The 22,299-nt window shown below is 40.3% G+C and overlaps 1 protein-coding gene across 1 annotated transcript in view; it reads right to left on the minus strand.

Annotated features, from left to right (window-relative positions):
• Positions 1-354: 354 nt before the first annotated feature.
• Positions 355-22,299, minus strand: part of HIPK3 (homeodomain interacting protein kinase 3) — a 64,658-nt gene continuing 42,713 nt past the window's right edge. Inside the window, exons 3-16 of the mRNA XM_053981403.1 lie at positions 18,183-18,306; positions 14,982-15,101; positions 13,219-13,305; positions 12,166-12,350; positions 11,258-11,417; positions 10,730-10,853; positions 8,333-8,454; positions 8,048-8,172; positions 7,786-7,947; positions 6,462-6,758; positions 4,635-4,775; positions 2,950-3,185; positions 2,554-2,681; positions 355-874 (exon numbers count right to left, since the gene is read on the minus strand). Of these exons, the coding sequence (XP_053837378.1) occupies positions 437-874; positions 2,554-2,681; positions 2,950-3,185; positions 4,635-4,775; positions 6,462-6,758; positions 7,786-7,947; positions 8,048-8,172; positions 8,333-8,454; positions 10,730-10,853; positions 11,258-11,417; positions 12,166-12,350; positions 13,219-13,305; positions 14,982-15,101; positions 18,183-18,306 (2,449 nt within the window). The 3' untranslated portion in view covers positions 355-436. The remainder of the gene's footprint in view (positions 875-2,553; positions 2,682-2,949; positions 3,186-4,634; positions 4,776-6,461; positions 6,759-7,785; positions 7,948-8,047; positions 8,173-8,332; positions 8,455-10,729; positions 10,854-11,257; positions 11,418-12,165; positions 12,351-13,218; positions 13,306-14,981; positions 15,102-18,182; positions 18,307-22,299) is intronic.

Consider the following 22,299-nt stretch of genomic DNA (forward strand, 5'->3'; position numbering starts at 1 on the left):
TACTTCTACACCGTACTGCTGACACATGTGCATCTGTTGCTCTAGTTCTGTACACTGAATGGCTTCCCAAATGTAGACGTGTCTTGCACTAGTTAGAAGGCAATTTTATAAAAAATAGCAGGAGCAAAACCAGATTTCTGCTCCCATAAGTCACCTGTCTAAAGTTACTATATAAGAAGATAACATGACCAAAGACAAGTTATACCAAATGTGCAAAACACATTAAAAGTGAGTTTTTTGTTTTGTTTTTTTGTTTTTTTGTTTTTTTTTTTAAAGCTCAGAGTTGTTTAAATTGCACCCAAGTCTGCATGATTCAAAAAAAAAAAAAAAAAAAAAAAAATTTTTTTTCCTGTTGTGCCATGGCTAATACGTGATAAAAACACCATGTTTCTTCTGGAACCCAACTCCTGCGTGCTCTCCTCAACGCGGCGAGCTCTCACATGAACGGGTACTGGCCGAGTTTGGTGGGGCTCAGCGGGAAGCCCGCGTAGGCGGCGGGCGAGGCGGCGACGTACGAGTGGGGCGGGAAGAGGGCTTTGTACTGAGTCTGGTGCACGGAGGGGGAAGGCAGCAGGCGGGGGTTGATGCCCACGGGCAGCTGGTGCACCATGCCGCCGGCGGGGCTCAGGCCGTAGGCCGGGTGCTGCAGCAGGGGTCTGGAGGCGCAGGGCGAGGCCAGCAGGTGCGCCACGGGCGGCGCCGGCGAGGCGAAGGGCAGGATGGCGGGCTGCCCGCCCAGGTGGCTGGGGCTGCCCTGGGGCAGGGAGAACGCGTGGCCCGGGAGGAAAGGCGGCTGCTGCTGCTGCTGCTGCTGCTGGCGGCGCGGGGCGAAGTTCCCGTTCCACTCCTGCGGCCCCGAGGCGAAGTGCTGGACCTGGCCACACACACACACACAGAGAGAGAGAGAGAAACGGGCAGGGCTTAGCGATCCCCGGAGCAAAGAGAGCGGGAAAAATGGAGGAAAATGCACTAAAACTAGTCAACTTAAAATCGGGAGGAATATAGAGATGGGGATTGTTAAATGCTTCGACAGAACAACAAAAAAAAAAAAAAAAAAAAGATACATTAGCTATTGAGGTAGCAGCACAGACAATAAGAGATGGGAAATGGAACACAAGTTATTTTAATGCTCTTGCAAAGGGGGGAAAAAAAAAAAAAAAGGATAAAATGCCATGCTGGGCTGTTTTAACAGAAATACCATGTATCACATGAGCAAGGTGCTTATTCCACTCTACTCAGCACTGGCTTGGCATCAATTGGAAGTGCTGCATTCAGTTTGGGCACCATAATGAGGCACAAAGAGGACAAATAGGAGAGAAATTTTAGAGGAGAGCAGAAAAAATAATAAACGGACTGAAAAATATCTGAGACAACTAGGCAAACAGAAGTCTAGGTCTATGATCACAGGAAGGTGTGGCAATCATTAACAGTTATAAAGAGAAAAGACTAAAAATCAATTACTCCCATTAAATGATGCAGACTTCAAACTACACAGGGCATCAACCAAAGAAGGAAGGATCAGCATAAATTTTTGTAATGAAAATAATGTTCTATGCTTTCTGCCAAGAGGCTGAGGAGCTGCAGACATTGAAGAGATTAAAAATTAATACCATGCTGATCATATTAAGGTTTGCTTAGAATTAATTAAACCAATCCTTTTGCATAATCATGCAGAAAGGGAGACTGTGTCACCCACCCAAATGTTTCTTTCAATCTAAACTATTCAACTCATTATTGCTAAATCCTCTTATCTACATATAGCATGCTTTCATTTAGCATTTAACTGACAATATTCACAGTTTCTCTGTAAGACTTACACAAACAGGTACTGCTCTAACATTAATGCACCTCCAGCTATCCAACCAAAAGCTCAATGCAGCTACAGCTCCAAGATAATTAATTAAAAGGGGCTTAAGCTTGATGTCATGTGTCAACTTCAGTCCTCAGCCACAGCAGACACAATTGCTGTGTGGTTGGGCAATGATAAAAGTAACTTTCAAATTAGCTTTAGGTATCTTCTAACATTGGATGGAACTACAATCACAGTCTCATCTCCCCTCCAGCTTCATTACCTGGCAGTAAAGGTAAGGAATAGTTGAAATAGTTGGGTTTGCTGAGCTCTATCTCACCTCTGGATACTCAAACTAAAAGATTTTCATGCACACTACTGACAGAACAACACTGAGATACAGCTGCAGATTTTAACTGCACACTATCAGTATTTTAGCATTTGGATGTAAGAATAATAAATGTTAACATAATTTTCTTTTTGTCTCGTGTTTTGATATTGTGCAAGCACTGACAATTTTCCCAGTGTGGCTTTTCTGTTATTTTTTTAAAATAGAGTCAGCTGTTTTAAGGAAATGACCCAAAATGAAAGACGCTTATGACTTAGTAAGTTGAAATCCGTTTTTCAAGATTTGAACGCTTCTTTAATCAAGCTGCTGAAAACCTGCAGCTGCCACAGGCAGCAACTGGAACCGTGAGCGTTCAGCTTGGAACTCAACTTCTCCAACTGCACGTTTGGAGCTTGTTGGAGGCGAGTGCACATACCTGACTGAAGTTTCCGTGGTGCTGATGGAATGCTGATGCCAGTTTCTGCTGCCGGCTCCCCACCACAGAAGACTGGTTTATTCTCCCCAGGACAGACCGACCTTTTCTCAGTGGCTGGCACGGAGCATCTTCCAAGAAAGAAATAAACAACGTTATGCTTTTGTTGTTACTATATTCTTCTGGCAAAAGTTAGACAAAGCTTCATTTGCTTAAGCTTGCAGGAAGAAATAATAATACAAAACAGCAATTAAAGTCAAACCCTAGCCCTGTTTAGGAGTGGTTACTACGGATTAGCAGTTGTATGAGTAGGTCAAAATCTTCATGCATATATATTGAATAAATACTGAAACTTCTATTCTTATCTACTGGCATAGAAAAACACCTGAACTAACTTACCTGTGTTCACCATCTGTTCCTCAAGATGTAACCTGTTTTCAAGTCTCAGGGGTGGTACCACTACTGTGCAAACAGTTGATTTGGTTTCAGGGTTAACTGAGGCTCTTGCTTCCTTGTTTTTATTGTTATTGTCTACAAAGCCGTTTTCCACAAAGGGGCTGTCGTGTCCTGAGGAGTCTGAGCTTGGGGAACCATCCACTGTATCACATCCACTTTCCTGTTCGTCATCTGACATACTGTCAAAAAATAAAAGTATTGCAATGAAGCAAAGAGATTTTCATGATAGAGGCATATTTTATTAAATTAACACATTAACTTTATAGAAGTGAAATTACTCAAATGTGGATAAAAATTATTGTAATTAGATAACCACACATATTCAAATTCATCCTACCCATAAATCTCAAGGCTCAAAGAAAAGAGATAACTTCTTAATATTTAAAACTGATGGAATACATGCTTAAATTAAAGCATGCAAGAAACAGCAGTGAGTTTACTAATGCCTGAACATATGGTCAAGTCTTTTAGTGATTTTACAGCTCATGTAACATGTCCTTATTGCATGTTGTTTAAAATAGGACAATACAAATAAAACTACTTACGAAAATTAACTTTTTTGTGAAAAGTACTTTGACACTATGAGGGCCAGCACAAAAGTCTGAAGATTTAACCAACAGAATCAGGTAATTCTGAGTAGTTTTTTCAAGTAACAAACAGTGATAATGTGACAACTACTGAGCAATTAATTGTACTTCTATATTATTAACTTTTGATTCAAGTTGCTAATTATATGACTTAATATAAGTAGAATGCTACTGAAACCAGAATCCAACACACTCCTCTGCTACTGACAAAGTTGAATTACCAACAGGAATCAAATCACACGTCAGCCTCTTACAATTCAAAGAAAATATAAAATCAAGTAGGTCTTTATAAAAATTTATCTGAATTTTTGAATGTTTTGGTATTACAGAATATCAAAGGACTGACAATGCTAACTACCAACCAGTAAGACTGATGCAGACTGATGAGTCTGATGCAGACTCAGAGTTCCACCTCCTTGCCAATACATGCTCTGATAGAATCTTTAATTATTTTAAACAAACTTTTTTCCATTAGAACCATAATTAGAATTCATTTTGCACAATGAAACTGCTGAAGGCTCAAGCTAGACACGAGGCAGCGAAGATAAAAACATTTAAAAGCTGTTCACAGCAACAGTGTTCACCTAACTGAGCCTTACATTTAGTAGAAGAAAAAAGGCATCAATGTCATTAAAGATTACAAGATACACAATGGGAAAACCAAAGGCTGCAAGAATTAAAAAATGCGTGGTGACCAAATCTGTCACATACTGCTTAGGCTTATTTAATCTTGCAACTCTAGATTTTTATTCCAAAGGAGTTGCACGCAACGTGGCTCTGTTTCCTGTGTGAGCACCGTTCAGTATTCTGTAAAGCTTCAATATTTCAGTATTCTGAAAGCTTCCACTGCAGCAAGACAGATCTGTTAGGAACGAGAACAGAGCAGTCTGTGCTGCGCAACTGAAGGCCAGTAAATCAATTTTTAAACAGATCATTTACCCTCACCAGCAACGTAACAAAAACTTGTGCATTTTTTAGTATCAGCTAGGATTGCTGTATACTAATAGCTTTCTTTTTGCTGCAAGGAGCCTGAGTTTTCACCTGTTGGATCTCTTGCAAGGAGAGGGGCTGGACTGCTCCGAGGAGCTGGTGCTGAGCGTGCTGTCGGGGCTGCTCAGGGAGCACACACGGTCAATGTTCAGGGTGTTCTGGCAGGCTTCACACTCCAGGCTCCCTTTACACCTGCACACAAAAACACAGTCAGCAAACACACCATGCACCACTCATCTAAGTGCAACTCTGGGATAAAAAAGGGCCTGTTATTACAAAAGGCCCCTTAAATGTAAATTAACATCCAATTCCTTGCTTCTTCTACATCCAAACCAGGTTTTAAACCTTTATGGTGCTCTTTTTTGAAACCTACTAAATGGATTTCTTTTTTTTTTTTTCTGAATCAACACTAAAAAAAGTAGATTAAAATGTTCTACTACAGCAGCTCAGAGCCTTGAAACTTTTGACAAAGTTTAGATTTAAAATACATGCTACTCCAGCTCAGATTATTACAAGAATGAAGTCCAAACATTAAACTTTTAAGCCTTGCATGCTTCTGTGATGGCTCTGTGAAAGAAAACTCCACTGGGGGACAACACCCAGCACCTGCTTTTGCACCCAAAGGTTCACCCTTTGACACTGCTAGAGAAATATTTTCTACCCACAGGTATGTCATAGTATCTACTGGATGCGACTGCTACAATGGTAACATTGAGTATATACAGCAAGAATATTGTTCTTCAACAAATAAAAAGGGCATGACATTATTAAAAAAACCCTAAAAAACCTAAAGTTTGAAAAGGCGTAACACACACACAGATTAATGAGGTAGATTTTTGACAGTGCTGCTCCATTTCAATAACAGAGTGCTACAGAGTTAACTTCCTGCTGAAATTTGATTAGGAGCACGATGTTTGTCCTTTTTAAACTCAGATTCATTAGCTGTGCTGATGCCTAGAGAGGCTACCTGGAACAGGGGCTGGGCAGAGTTAAAGAATAAAGTAGGGATTTATTAAAAGGCCTTCACAGGATACACCTTGGGCAGTACAAGAGCCTGGCCCGGGCTACACCCAAAATGGACAACTGGTCACGAGTTTTCACACTTTTATAAGTTTTGGTCCATTTTCATATTGGGGTTAATTGTCCAATTACTGCTTCAGGTTATGAAGTCCCATCCTCTCAGTTTGCTCTCCTCAATTCACTGCTGTTACACTTTTTGGGCCTGAATGGTGTCCTTGGGCTGGAAAAGGATTGTTCTGTCTAACTAGACTGTGAAGAGAACTTGCTAACACTCTGTATGAAGTTCAGAGTTACACATTAAAGCAGTACAAAATCTGGAAAATATGAAATCTAAACCTGAAGGCATTGGTGCTAATGATGCCTTGTGCAGGCTGCCCTAGAGCAGAGGCTGGATGGAGTTACAGAATAAAGCAGGGATTGATTAAAAGGATCCACCTTGGGCAGCAGAAGAGCCCAGCCAGGCCTGCACCCAAGATGAACCAAAATGACCCCAAAATGCACAGCTGCTCACGGGGTCTCTCACTTTGAGCAGTTCTGCTCCATTTGCACCTTGCAGTTCATTGTCCAGTTACAGCTTTAACTTCTCAAGTCCCATCCTCTTGTTTTTCTCTCTCCAGCCCACGGTGTTTGTGCTCTTGGGCCTGAGCTTTGGATCATTTGTCCTTGGTGCCCAGCTGGAGCAGGAATTGTTTTGTCTCCCTGCTCTGTGCAGAGAGCTCCCCATCCCCTCGTGTGAAGCCCAGACCCACACACACCAAAGCAGCACGGAATCTGAGAAATACAAAAGCTGAAACCTGAGGCATGGCTAAGACAGCTGCATTCAAGCAAAGCCTAACAAAAACCAAGGCAGATGCTCACTCCCTCAGCGAGTGCGCCCGCGCCACGTCGTCCTCGTCGGTGTCGCTGCTGATGGTGATGACGCTGACGGCGGGGCTGGGGGAGCCAGCCAGGAACAGGGCCTGCCGTGGGCTGCTGGGGACACAGGGCTCAGCGGCCAGCCTGAGCGAGGCCCCGCAGCAGCCGCCCTCCTGCCCCTCCGAGTTGAGATTGTCCTGTGCTTCTATACAGCTTATCCTCTTGACAGCCTTCAGGTTGAGGATCTTTGGAGAGATAAAGGCCGAGTTTTGGATGTTGGTGTTTTGTAGCATGTTGCTCCTGCGGGGGAAACGCGTCGTTTGGAGTTTAGTGAAAACTGCGCTGTTTTCAACAAAGCCGAAGCAGGCAATGCAGGCTAAACTACCAATTTAGAAAAAAAGGCAGGCAATGTAGGCTAAGCCACCAATTTAGAAAAAAAGGCAGGCAATGTAGGCTAAGCTACCAATTTAGAAAAAAAGGCAGGCAATGTAGGCTAAACCACCAATTTAGAAAAACACAGAACAGTAAACACAAGCAAAAATACTTGGCATGGATAGTTTCAGACAAAGAAGATATCAAGCATGTAATACCAAAGACATCAACACTGAATACAGCATACTGAAAATCCCACGTTCTTATAAAGGTAAAAACAAACGAAAATCCCATTCGGGTGAAAAACAAGCAAACAAAATCCAGCCAGATTTCCTGCAAAGATTCTGCTTTAAAACAAAAGCTGGTAGCCTCCAGATGAACCCCTTGCTTAATACAGGACTGCTGACACTGCCCACATAACCCATACTCTCCCCTTAAGGAGCACCCCACACCTTTGCCACTATTTTGCATGGCACTGGGGCATATTTTCTTCAGCAAGCGGCTAAAGTATTTTTGGCTGTCAGTGAAAGATGACTGCAAGGCACACAGCAACCCTGTTATACAGCCTCTCTTTATTTTCAGTTGTCTAAACCTGATATATCCTGCCTCATGGAAACTTAGGAATATCTCATTAGAGCTACCTCAGGACATTCTTATACCTTCCCAAAGCCTGTAAAGACAACATTCTGCCATGACAGGCACATACTAATAAAAAAGAATTTAAACTAGTTAGTATTGCAAGTATTGTTCCATCTAGTCTACTACCGAAATAACATTGAAAACTTGAACATGTAACATTGAAAACTTGAAGAGAAAGGACACATTTTTCCAAAAGACTGTCTGAGAGGAATTGTGTCCAACAAAGATGTCACTTCTGCAAGTTGTTCCCTTGCCCACAAAACAGCAATAACAGCTACTCTGTCTAAGAATGGTGTCTTAGAAATATTCTACCCACCTGTTCTGGCACAGTTTGTTCCTCTTGGTAGCTGCAGGCTGAGGCCAGACAACGTGTGCAATGCCCACACTAATTGGCTGAGGGGCAGACAAGGTTATCTGATGTGTTAAAAGAGGCTGTGGTATCATTGAGCTGTAGTGGGTGCCCTGGGTAATCATCTTCCTGAGGAAAAGGAAAGGCAGGTTTATACTGCAGGTCCTTCTCACCAGCACCCCCAGAACTTGTTAAATCACAGCCACTGAGGCACAAAAGCAGGACTCACCCCCAGTCTCCAAGCCTCTGTGGGCCAGCCACAGGATCAGAGGCCAGAGATGTGGCTGGAGCTGCCACTGGTGCTACCTGCTGCCATGCAGGAACCAGGATCTGCTGTGTCTGGTTGGACCACGCCTGCAGGGAAGCACAGGAGGTTTTATGGCACAGGCAATTCCCTCAAGTTACCCTCGCTGCTTGGAGTTCAGCACAGACCAGGAGAGAGGGACTGCAGCAGAACTCTGCATTTCAAAGCACTCACTAATTAAATAAGAGTTTTGCTCTCAAGTAGGCCAACCTGAGAAAGGATTCCTGCTCGAATCTGTAGTGGCTGAATTGCGTGGGCTTGGGTCACCAGTGGAACTGCGTTATCCACCCTCAGGGAGAAACTGGTGGGTTTGCTGTGGTTTGTAGGAATTCCTGGCAGGGAAAAAAACACATGCCCAAGCTTTAGGCAAACAGCAGTCTTGCATGTACTTTCTGAGCAAACACAGAGGACAATTTGAAAACATTTCACCGTTTTTTAAAATGTGCTTATGATCTAATTCCATAATTTAGACTTTCAAGCCAAACAAATTAACACCTAAAAGATTTTTGTGCCGTAACTTATCTGCACAAATATTTGAGCTGTAGTTTCCAGAAAGAACTGCCAATAGCTACTAGTTGGACACAAACTACTAGAAAGAGGAATGACTTTGGCAGAAAGTTCTGCAGAGCTAAGCATTTACTCTTTATCACAAACTACATTAAAAGAATTAGAAAGGAAGCAGGCAAAAGTAAGCAGAACTGAATTTCAAAGCTTCTCAGAATGGACTTCTGCACACCTCATGCTCTGTATTTCCAGCAGGCTGAAACACATTCCTCTCAGCTTTTATAGCTGGCAATGCCACATGTATCATGTCCCTCTTTGCTACCATCTCTTTGGTGGGAAACAGTGTAAAATCTTCTGTCTACTTCATCAAATATCTGCAGTAAATCCATAATCCTATTCCTGTCTTCATCAAAATAATGCAAACTATAGCACTGCTCACCAGAGCATAATACAAAAAAGATGCATCTCATGCCTTGTATAGATTTCATTATTGTCACAGGAAAGTAACACACGTACAGCAATGCTGCAATGCTTACTGCAATAACATTTTTTTACGTAATTTACATAAAACTATAATGAAAGAGGAATTTTTCTAAACAGACATTGCGACAGAACAGCCATGCTTGAAGAAAATACTGGCTAGGAAAAGATATCCCCGATCTCATTTTCTAACTGCACTTCATGCCTCGTGCCTTACTCAAAGATTAAGCATGGGTGTTCACAGGTAACTACTAAAGAATTACTACACTGAAGTTTGTAAGTGCTTTGGCTGGGTTTTTTTCTAATCTTTACAGTGCAGGATGAAACAAAGTTTTTATCTGATGTAATTCTCTCATGTCATAACACAATACTAAGTTATAACCACACACTTCAAAGCTTTTCATTTTGAAATGCACTTGACTGATTTTTTTTTCCCCACAGCCATCTAGAAGAGCAGCATCTTAACTCTGACAGAAGTAGAGAGCTTTAGCACTTCAGATACTCCACAGAGCAGCCAAGCTGGGAAACTTTGAAGCAGTGCCAGATACCATTAATATCCCTTTTCATCTGTGCCAGCAACTCGTCACCTATGTGATGAAAACAATATATCCCCTCCACTTCAGCTGTAGCAGAAATTAAATTTGGAAAGTTATCATCATCTTAAGAATACAGTATACAAATCACAGATAAAGTGTCTGCCTGTGCTGTTTCCTTTTCTATAAATCACTTTATTCATCTGGGAATAATGAAAACAATAGTGGTTTTTTTTATTATGAAGTATGTCATTGTGTAAAGAACATATATAATTTAAACAATTAACTGCTCAGAAGGAAATCTGTGTGAAGCAGCCTGTGAATAGTTAGACCTTTCTTGAGGTCAGACCTTTCTTGAATTTCGGGAACCCAAGGTAGATGCAGCTGCTACAAATAATATTACTGATAAAGTCTGCTGTATCTGTCTTTATCTACAGAGATTAAGACTTCCTAGGCTTTAAGTTTAGGTTGAATATTTCTGGTTTGTTTCATTTCGGAGTGCCATCTAGTGTGATTTCCAAAACTTTAAAACGCAGAGGGAAAACTAAGGTCATTCTTAAAAAAACCTACTCCCTATAAATTCTGTAACTTCAAGACCCAATCTCAACACGAAGCTGAACATCACCAAAACAAATAAATTACATCTTTGTAATTAAGTTAAGTTTTAAATTAAGTTAATAAGCAAACAATATAAACTGCCTTCCCATTTCTATAAATGACTATTACTAGGATAAGACATTAATACTCCATCTATCCTGTTTCCTCTCCAATGTTATTTCAGAACACCCTCCTTATAGCTTCTCCTTTCACAATTTTTTCTCCTATTTTAACCAAGACATAAATTTATCTCTGTGTGTGTAGTATATGAAGATGGACTCTGGATTGCTTAAATCATTTTCTGCAGGTGCTGATTTGCTGTTTCTTTCAGAAAGGTGCAGTGTATCTGCATCTGACTCACACACTGATTTTTTAATGACATAATTAAGTTGGTTTAAATATAAACCTCGAGTGAATATAACAGAAAACTCAAATATTGCTAACAGCCAGGCAGTAAAACTCATATTTTAGGAACTGTGGCAATTACAGATACCTTGAATAGCTGGAGGACATATAATCAATGCTTGCTGGAAAACATCACTGCAACCAAACTGAGCAGTTCCTGCCTGCAGTGGAATCCCTTGGTGCAGAACTGAGTGGGCAGATGCAGTTAATGCCTAAGGGAACAGATTCAACACAGGCAAGATTATTATAACTGTGAATCTACATCTCTCACACATTTGTCCCATCACTTTATACAGTAAATAACTAAAACAACTTATAAAAATTAACATTTCCAATCCATTTCACAGGAAGCCATCACACTGGGCCACTGGAGGGCACCAGAATACAGCACTGGCAACCCTAGCTTGTAACTTAATTTGAAACATATTCTAAATGATTTGTTTAAGAAAACATTAGGAAAAAACGAGAGTAAAAGACAGAAGATTTTGCCACTTAACAGATGCAATTTTTTCAATTATTAAATTAATTCGAAAAACAACATTAACTGAATTCACAGTAAAAACAAAACAAAAGAAAACAAAACCAAACCAAGAAAAACACGAACCATTGGTTTTACCTGACTTCTTACTGGACCAATCTTGGTAAAGCTTGCAGTCAGGTTGCCTGCACTGCCTGAGGCAACTGATCTCATAAGTGATGTTTTATTGCAATTGCTCAAATCATACAGGTTTGATCGGCATTTGCAAATATCCATGATATGAAAGCAGGACTTCACTCTGTCAGAACCAGAAAATAAATTGCTTTAATCACCATTTCATGTCGTTAAAGGTAAAAAAAACAATTCCCCAAAATAAGGGAAAAAAATTAGTTCAGACCCCACATTTCCCAGTTTCACAGAATGGGATCATCCACACAGGTAGAAAAACAGAAACACTGCTGTTACTATGGTCACATCAAGCCTCTCTGATGCATATTTTAAATTCAAGAAAAACACTGCTATTTCTTTCTCTTTCCATCTAACACCGTTTTCTAACAGCTGTGTACAAACAGGAAAGAAAGAAATTAAATAGATGAAAAAGCTTGCTCTTTCAGTGAAATGCTTGCAACTTTAGGAAACCCACAGTGAAATACACAACTCCAGAACAGCAAGAAAACTTTCAATATATTCCACATTAATCAATACATGAGAGGAAGTATCTGAGATATTAACCCTAGCCCTCAATGACTGACAGGAACTAGGGCTCCTCATACTTCCAAAAAATCACACCCAAGTTTCTGCACTGTTGGAATTTTAACAATCATGCATAAAAACAACTTAGAAATCTATTGTTCTGTTACTTTCAGAGAAAAACAATTATTCAAGCAGTTTCCTTGACCCAATAAATGTATCTAATACTGCAAGCGCTTGAAAGGATTTTCCAACACACTACAAAAATGATGAAAGATTTTTTTCCCTCTGACACCAGAAGAAACAACACTTCTATACAAATGAATTGCAGCAACAGAGTTTTCTATGTTACATACTGGTTGCTATGAGGAAAATTGAGGAGGTGCTTCATGGTAACAAAAGAATGGTTCAGGGTCTCAGCTGGAGTGATTCTTAAATCAGCATCGATAAGCAACATTTTCTTCAACAGACTGACAAATTCCCTCCTATCTGCCTTCTCTGCCAACAGGTCACTTCCTTCCAAATCCATCACCATGTTCACCTGGCACCAAACAAAACAGTCAGATAGAAGATATGCACATTAGTTTAACTCTTTCTGGTATTGTTTTCTGCTATAAAATACTAATATTCAGCATTTTTATCACATGAGCTATGGTGGATTTGTCTTATCCCAAAACAGCTGGTTTGGAATTGGTGACTTTTTTTAAGCATGCACACTACTCCCCCCCTTGCAACCTCCCCAGTTAAAAACTGCTGAAGGCTTTATTCCAGTCTGGGACTTGGAATTTAAAAAGTAAGATTTGGAATAAAGATCTTTTTATGGTCTAACTCAAACTACAGAGTTGATCCTCAAAAAACAATTTCAAGCACATTTTAATGCCAACCTTGCAACAAGATTTGATCCTTTTTTCAGGATGTGAAAGACAACAAAAAATTGCCTTTTCTTATCGACTAGAAAGGTATAAAGCTAAAGAAAAGTGAGGAAATATGTTTTTAAAAGCAAAATTTAAAAAACTACACTTAGAATTATATTAAGATAATAGAATTATACTGGAAATCAAACAATAAACAAAGCAGGTTCCATATGCATTCTTTGTCTATTCTTTGCCACAGTGGCAGATAAGGTAAAAGAGAAAGTATACATTTTACACAAAATTCAAGGGTTCCCCCACCACAAGGACAAGTTCCACTGTTTAACACAAGCAATGGAAAAGGAAGATCTTTATTAAAAGCTCAAAGGGCTGACACAGCCAGACATTTTCCTCAGAGCAGCAGACAAGAATGAATCTGACTGAGACACAAGAAATAATCTTCTGAAAGGCATTTATTTCCAAACCAGTAAAATGTTTTAAAATCACCAGTCATTCCCACATATTCCTTTTGCAAAGGAAGGAGACTTTAATACTCACGTGCACTATATCATCCAAACTGTTGAAAATATACTTTCTGGCCTCTTTAGACTTCATACCCGTTTCTGCCTCGTGTTCTTCCAAAGTCTCAACAAAAGAAAAGGAAAGCTGAGTTTAGAATCTGTCAAAAAAGGTCACCTATAACTACAAAGTAACTGTATGTATTTATTGACCTAGAAAACACTGTTTTTTCCCCAAATAATTAGTGCATCAGTTATGTATTTGTATGCTGTTTTACTGGCTAATTTAATTTTCTAAATCAAAAGACAATAACTACAATGTTTTACATCTGACAAATCACAGCACTGGATTACAACAGATAGTTTATGAATCACACAGGAAGTGCTGAAAGCCTAGCAAAGAGCAGTTTAATGAAACTCTTATATTTTTTTATATCACAGCTTTTCTATGATTGTATTTTACCAATTTTCTCAAACTCAGACCTTAAATCCCAAGCAGCAGCAATATCACACCACTGTAAAAGAAATAAACCAAAAAACAGGTGGTATCTGTTCAACTTCTTTTGTTTTCTCTCTTCTTTTTTTTTTATTATTATACTTTTATTCCTCCACATATACAACAAGTGGTGTAAATATTTTAAATACTTCGGTATGAAACAAAAACATCCTAGAGAATGAATGGTTATGAGTTCCTCCTGTTACAATTTTCCTTCCTCAACACAGACAGCACCAGTAGGCTGGTGCTGCAGGAGGCAAGGTGGGACTTCAGGGAAAAAGCTTTTAACACACAGATTACAGAAAAGCTTCCAAAATGAACTTTGACAAAAACTGCAAGCAATGAGCAAGGGCCCATACCAGAACTCCTAATTAACCTCTGCTGGGTAACAAAGAGCTCCTGGAACTGGGGAGGGCTGTTTGCACCAAGAACTCGCTCTGACACGGAGAAGCCAGATGGAAATTGTCACCTAAAGCCCAAGTGCTTGAGAAAGCAGAGGGAGGGAGGGATTAACCAGGTGTGGGTGTAATTGCAGAAATGTTACATAAGCCCAGTGCAGCCCTGGCCCAGCGCTGCTGGGGATTTACCAACTTGCTGGGGGGACTTATGCAACTCCTGCTGGGAGCTGGCAGCTGTTTGTCACTGCAGAGATCCCTGTCAGCCCCAAGTGCTGCCTGAGCCCCCTGTAAACCCAGGGAAGCTGGGCCACGAAGCAACACATTTTTTTAAAAAAAAGTAAATTATTTGCGTAGGAAGCAAAAGCTCTGCTCGTGGCCAATAATGTTGCTTAGAGAGAAGCAAGGTGTGCAGAACATAAAAGTACATTTTGTTTTAACTTTTCACTGTATTGCAGCTTTCAGCCAACAAAGGCTGTTTTAGCAGGAGATCTGAAAGAAATGAGCTGTACACAGCAACGTTATTTCTTAATCTCCTTTTTCTCCTAGGAACTTCTGAAGCCAACTTCTGGACAAATGTCAGAGCAGTGTGAGCCTCAGAGACAAATTCCTCACAGGAAGCAAAAAGCAGTAACCAAGCAAAAAAGAGAACAAAACAAATATATTCATTTAGCACCTCTGGAGATACAAGGCTTAATTTGAATTCCCCTCCTGGCAGCCACGAACTGGCCCCAGCACAGCCTGGCAGCTGCACCTTGGGGACCAGAAAAAATGGAAGGGATGAAGAGCAGGAGCTGGTAAAAACCACAGGAGATGCAGCAGGGACATAACGGTCTTGGAGTGATTCCTGGCTTCTTTGGTTTCTCTGCTCACAGAATATTGTGCTGTTTTCTACTACATTCTCCTGTTTACCTTTAATCTCCAACTAGAATATGGTGCATCGGTTTCTCTACAGAAAAATCTTGCAGTTTTCGTTCCCATGCTTAACAACTGCTCTCCTGGCAAACCTTGAGTCTGTGAAATGTAACGAATCTGAGGAAAAAACAGAACAGGGAAAATAAGTTACCTCTTGTTTTCAAAACGTGATCCCCACACAGTTAAAAACTTGTAATTTCATTTGAAAAATGACAAAACGAACCAAGCTCAGAGTTTGACAGCTACACCTTTCAGAGGGGAGCAACCTAACCCTGAGCACTTGGCAGTGCTCTCTCCATCTCTAGAGAAAGCCACACAAACAAACCTCTCAAGTGACCTATATAAGCAAGATTTTTAGGTTGATTCACAGGAACGAGGAGCTGGGGAGAGTGGCTGTCATCACCTCCTCAACCCACTCAAATCCTAAATGTATTTTTTTTTAATTCTAAACAGGAAAATCAGTAGGAGTGCTTTGTTTGCTTACAGAACTTGGATGATTTTTTTTTTTTTGGCCTGTTCTCATTACATAACTTGATAAAAATCCTTCCCATTTGCTGTTTCCAGTGTGTCAGTCTTTTTACACATCTGACACACCTGCATTTCAAGGAAACATTCCATGTGGAAAGGGAGTGCCTGTACAAGCTCCAGGCAGCAAAAGATAGTGTTGTTGTCCAAGAAAATCTGCTACTGAGTGTGGTGGGAATGGAGTGGCTTTATGCCTGAAAGAAACTTTGCTCTGAAATGATCAAGATGCATTTATTTTAGAAGATGATTTACAATGCATTTTGCATTACCTATCATAGTTGGTGATCGATGGATTACCTAGAAAAGTTAAGTTTCAGGGCTTCAACAGAAATCTATTGAAACATGAGGTGTTTTATCTACTGTGCACGCAATGTTAACTCACTCTGCAAGGGGGGAGTTATCCCAGAGGCAGTATTGCTTTCAAAATTAAAATCCACCTTGGAATTGGAACTGTAATTGGCAATTATTGAAAACCAAGCTTGTTGCAGGTTGGGATGGAGAGGGTACAGATTCCAGCAGCCAGGGCTGAACTTCTGAGGGGCAGGGTCCCACTCCACAGGCTGCTGGGCTGAGCCAGCCCTGGAAAAGGAGGAGTAGCCAGGGAATAAGGGAGAAGAAAGGGAAAAATCAAAATGAGAGAGTGGCCAAATACACCAAATCAGAAACTGAGAGATGAGAAGATAAAGTCAATGAAAGAGAGAGAACTTGAGAGCTGAGAGCACCTGAGAGGAGAAAAACTGATGGGCAGTAGAGAGTAAAAGGAACATGAGAGGCTTCTGCTGAAAAGTAAGTGACAGACCCAAGTGGGGAGGAACTGAACACAATGCTGCCAACTTCTGGGGTTTAGCATCCTCCACAATTTCCTGCCTCGGGGAGAAAGGGGGATCCTGCTCTGACCAGAAATGTTTCTAGATCATTTATAACATCCTCAGAAAAAAAAAGTCTTAAAAAGTAGAGGGGAAAAGTCAGTGCATTAATTGAAAAATTCAGCAGTTAAGCACCTGTGCCTGTTTCTAATGAGTATTAAAGCTCAGAAGACAGGGCTGTTTTCCACTGAGAAATACAGCTGTTCCTGCTTCTGACCACAAATGAAAGCAAGAACTAAGAGCTCCCTTTCAAGGGCCAGTGTGCTGGCTGCCACACACCAGGGGGACAGGGGGGAAATGCAGCACAAAGCCTGTCTGTTTACTCAGTGACACACACCACGTAGCAGGAGGACAGGAATTCCCTTGGAAGCCATCTCCTGCTCCTGCTGAACTCATGGATACTGAGAAAAACCCCGAATCTAATTTCTCCAAAGCAGGTTTTGCAGAGCTGTTGGTGCACAGTTACAAGCCTGGTTAAAGCAAGGCAATGCCTGCTGGTGCAGAGGAGGTTGCAGCCCCTCTTCCACCACGACTTCTCCAGGATCAGGCAAGTTGCTAGATGAGGCTTCCAGCAAACTTGAATGATATGTAAGAGGTCAATAAATTTGCTGAGTTTCTGGAAATTTTTGATAGAGTATTATAGATTCTTTCCAAAAAGAAAAAAAAAAAAAAGCCTTCCCTTTATCCTTAAAAAGGACAGTGAATCATATGGGTTGTTAGATGTTTCCTTTTTTATTTTCCATTTTAACAGCAACAGTCTGCAAAAAGGTCTTCTAACTGCATCAAAGCATCAACCCACATTCCATTCATAGCTCACTTCCCCATGTGAAACACTGCATTTTGTGTAAATGAAGGAAACTGAAATACAAACCATTACCAACATCAACACAAAATTAATATATCCCCTGAAAATGGTTTTAACAAACCAATTTTCAGAGAAGTAGGTCTGATCTGTCAGTGCAGGAAGCCAAAAGCCCACTCCATGAGCAGGACTTGAATAACCTAAAGAACATCCTCTGAACTAAATGCTGAATCAAAGATTAGAACCTAGCAAGAAGCCAGTGCTGCTCCTTCTGGGGTTTTCAAGAGATTGCTTCACTTGCCAAGTTCAAAACCAGCACGCTCGGGATGCTGATTACATTCCTCCCAAATTCCACATTATTTTCTAAGTGTTTAAAATAAAAACGTTCTACATCTTTCATTAGGAACACGGGGTTTTATTGAGTTTGCTCACTAGTGCTGATGGTGTCAGTACTGAAAACTCCAACAAAGCAAGGGCAGAGCTTTAAGAGCTCCAAGCTTTACCCCTGCCTAGCTACAGTATGATTGTGACAGTTCATTCCCGTTCCTCGTGAAGTACAGGCTCTCAAATCCTTGAGCTTTGTTGGATTTCCAGAAAGCATCAGAAAGTATTCAGAGCACAATTAATCCTGACATCTGAATAGACATTCCAGAGTCAACCCTGTTCATGGCAAATGAAAGAGAGATTATAATGCAGTGATGGTAGCTGCAAACTTTGCTTTCCATCAGAAACAGCAGCTTTAATACCAACATCTATTTCATAAAATGGAGCGGGGAGGACAAATGGAAACTTAATTCAAAAAAAGCAGCACAATATACAGTCTGGGTCAGAATCAGGATTTATGTTCTTAGCACAATCAATAAGGCTAAACTAAAAGCATTGAACAGACTTGAAGAAACGCTACATAATAGGGGAAATGATTAGCATTTAAAACTGTGGATTTAATGATCTGAAAGTCTTAAGTTGCAGAAAGTGCAGATATGCTTGTGAAATTTATTCTACTACCTGGTCATATTCCAGTGCTCCTGGGTACAGTGGCCATCCAAGAAACAGCTCTGCAATCACACACCCTAACGACCACATGTCTATGGCTTCACAAAACGGCAATCCCAGTATGATCTCTGGTGCTCTGCAAATCAAACACGGTTACTGAAGTTTGTTCCTTGGGGAAGAAAGGTCATTCAACAATTCAACACGACAAACAAAAAAATTAAAAAAAAAAAAAAAATAATAAAAAAAAATCTGTTTCTTGATAATTATTTCAATAAAATCACAGCATCAGAAATTGCGTTTTTATTTAGCTAAGTAGCCTGTGCTAATATATTGCAGCTCCAAGATGGTTTTTTTTCCTACAAGTACCAATTTGCTACGCACATGAAAATAACTGATGTGCCTGGAAAACAGAGTGTCCCTGATTCAGAACTTTTGCCTTTGCTCCAGTACGTCTCAAATAAGGGTCCACTCAATGTCATATGTCTGTAACTACATTCCAAACACAACAGTCTTTTATCTCAAAAAAAAGCACCCAACTAGAAGTTTTATCTGAAAATCTACTTACACACTTCTCAACTGTACAGTACAGTTAAAGCTATTTAAAATATCAATTTAATTATGTAACTGCAAATCCCTTTATGTACTCAAATCAGTTGAATGTGATCCATTTTTAAATCACTTAAATGAAAGCACTGCATTTGCTAAACAGAGCAGGTGTTATTTTTCACCTAAAACAAATGTGAATTATTTAACCAACACCATCTGAATTTATGTCTGCACTCAAGAACCAGAAAAATTGGTATTGACACAGCTGCTAAAGGGGCTTTTAACATCTCTGTTCACATGGAATGAAACTCAAGTATTTCACAAGTATCCATTTTCATTGTATTTGTGCTTTTAAAAACCTTCCCTCCCAGCTCATTCAAGCTATAAACAAAAGGAAAAAGAATTAATTTGTATCTGCATTCTAACAGATGCAGAGATGTAAAATATTATTTCCAGCATCACGCTACGAAGGGATCCACTTTTAAAGCAGAGAACCTTTTGTTTGCTTAGCATGTCACAGAACAGCAGGAAGGGGGTTAAAACCAAGAGAGTAATTCCCAATGCAGCTGGGCAGAATGGGAGCATCCAACTGACCAGGAAACGAGGGATCTCTCACCTGGGGAAAAGCTCACAAATCTTATGCTTCAGCACATCCTGGCATAGTCTATTGACATTCCACACACAAAACAGGCTCTGATCATAGTAAATACCTACATATCTCATTCTCCTCTGACATCTACCTTTATCAAAATATTCTTTAAATTACTGACATGTGCTGGATTGGGAACGAATTCCTATTTTTACGCTACGCTGGGACAGAGAAGCTATCTTGTAGCTGTAGAGCAGACCAAGAGCTGAAGCATCTCCATCCCTTTTCACAAGGGGTAGCTGGCAGAAGCTCTACATAGACATATTTCAAGCTCCAAGGATGCACGCTCACCACCAGGGAAAGGACTCCCAACGCTCTGCCCCACCTCTGACCAGTGAAGCCATTGGGGCTTCTGCCACAGGGAAAACCCAACACCTTTTAGATGAAAAAATAAATCTATAGGACAGGACATTCTGTTTAATTCTGTACTTTCCATTCATGCTGGTACTTCAGTTCTCCCCATCCTTGCCACAAACCATTTTGGATGTGATTATATGAAGGCTAAATCTTGTCACGCTGGCAGCGAAACTGGAGATGCTCAGTTTTCCACTGCCTCCAAAGACCTGACTACAATAAACTTCTGTGGACCAAACATAGGTATTTTTGCAATGCAGGATCCTGACACTGCAGTAAGTCTTAGCTAGTTTCGTTATCCAAGAAATCAATTCAACATCTCTGGATGCCACAAGACAGAAATAGCAGCGAGAAGCGTCTGCCTTTCCCCGCTGGCTGGGTGCCAGCCTGCCTATGGTTGTCACAGATCTCTGTTAAAATACACTTCCTTTTGTTGTATTACGTTACAGCCCTGAATAGTTAATGAATATACACACAGCCTATGGATACAGGGGCTTTAGCAAATGCTTCTGCTAAAATAAGCTCTGTAAAACCTCTTAGGTTTACTCGACGGTTAATATGAGTGCCGTGCAAAAATAGCCGCAGTCCGTCGGTCTGTCTGTCCCTGTGGAGAGACAGGATCCCAAAGGAGAGAAGGATGAGGGTAGATAGAATGCCAAAAAAAAAAAAGAGAGAGAGAGAGAATGCTTGCTGTGTTTCAAAATACAGTAATCTGGTAGTTTTTCCACAAAGAAAAGCATTAATAAGTAAGGTGAAGGAAAAGGGAGGTGTTTCAGGAGAGGCGAAGCGCTCCTCACTTGCCAACACCAGACCTGCCATCCAGAAAAAAAGAGGGAATAAATGTGCTCCTGAGCACAGCTACCTGCACCATTCCACAGTACAGGGAACAAAACATATTTTCAGGCCAGCCTGAAGAGAGGAAGATGAAGAGCTGCTGCTCTTTCAGGGCCAACATCACCCACCATGTCAGTCCTTAAAATGGAGCAACTTTCTCACGGCATATTAAGTTGCAGGAGAACTGTAACTGAGTTTGATTATGTCTGGCGTGGTCTTAACCAGCTCAAATATTTTTGTTAAATGAAAGTTTGTTAATGTCATGCTCAAAAACACCTGCTTCTGTTTCTCCTTCTTTTAAAGCTCCCATTAAAAATCTGTCTGGAGAGCTGGAGAGAAAAGTGTTGAAGTGGAGAGAATCATTCTTCAATTTTTGTTTTTAAGATGACCCACAGCTGTTTTCCCCTGTAAGGAATATTTCACCACGCACCTCAAAAGGAAGATACTCCCTTTCCTAACTACACAGCATAGACACGAGAGTGATAGGAACTGCAGATGTCCCAACAGTCACTTTAACATCAGATTACTCAAAAAACAGTGTAGGTTAGTATTTCTCTCTCTCAAAACAGCACCACACACACACACACACACACTCCTGCTTGGGTTTTACTGCAGATCACAAGATGTTCAGTGCACCAGAAGATACCACAGTCTCCTGCAAACTTCAGCAAACAGCAACCTGTTATCCCATACCAAGACATCAACAAGGAGAACACCAGAATTTTCCAAACTTCTTAAGGACACTGAATTATTACTTAAATGTACTTAAATTAAAAGCAAGATTTTAGAGAGAAAGCACCCATTTCCTTCTAATTAGTGTTAATTAAACATTAATTTAAAACATTATCATAAAACAGCACAGCTTAGACTTTATAATTAGAAAGGTCTAAAAAGATGAAAGACACAAATGAATACTTGTTTCAGCTGCTTGTTGGATAGTCACATTTCTATTTATTACATCACAGACCACAAATACATATACTATCCTATAACTTTCTGTAAGCTTATGAGGAAAGAAATCACACAATTTGTTCCATTAACTTGTTCAAAGACCAGAATATTTCATAAAATAGTTTAGCTTCAGCATGTTAGCCAGCTTGAAATAAAGCAACAAAATAAACAAATTTAAAGAAAAATGAGATAGCTCCTTGGTGGAGGATTAAAAAAAAAAAAAAAACAAAAACAAAAAACCAAACCCCAAGTAAAAGCTTGCTAAAAAAAATCAAAATTGCAGCATAGTAACAGAAAATTTCTTCCAACCCTTACACTGGGAGAACAGAGAATGAAGAGCAAGTATTACCCATACTACAAAAATAAGTCATAAAAAAAATCTGTAAGAAGTCAAACCATTTCAGATGATTATTACCTAGAAATCATTGGTTAGAAGTCCAATTTAGAACAGCAGTTAGATGAAAAAGCTAAAACCCAACAGTTGTACAAAAGTAACAAGTGAAGAACAGCACAAAACAATAAGAACAGCAGCTTCCCAGAACTGCACTTTCATGAAACATTCAGTTGAATGCAGGAATAATTTCTCAAATACGTTCCCACTGAAGGTCCTATAACACAGTCACACTGCACATACCCCCTCACAGATCAAGGAAGTGAGATTAAAGATTGAGCCATTTTTATTTCTATTTCCCTGGCAGTGTGGGGAGGGTCAACGTTGATCACAGCACTGGTTTATTTACCTGCTGCTCTCCAGAGTGGTTAGTTTAGAAACAGCTTTCCTCCCCTCCAACTTTA

This window comes from Vidua macroura, chromosome 6 (assembly GCF_024509145.1).
Source record: "Vidua macroura isolate BioBank_ID:100142 chromosome 6, ASM2450914v1, whole genome shotgun sequence".
Lineage (NCBI taxonomy): Eukaryota > Metazoa > Chordata > Aves > Passeriformes > Viduidae > Vidua > Vidua macroura.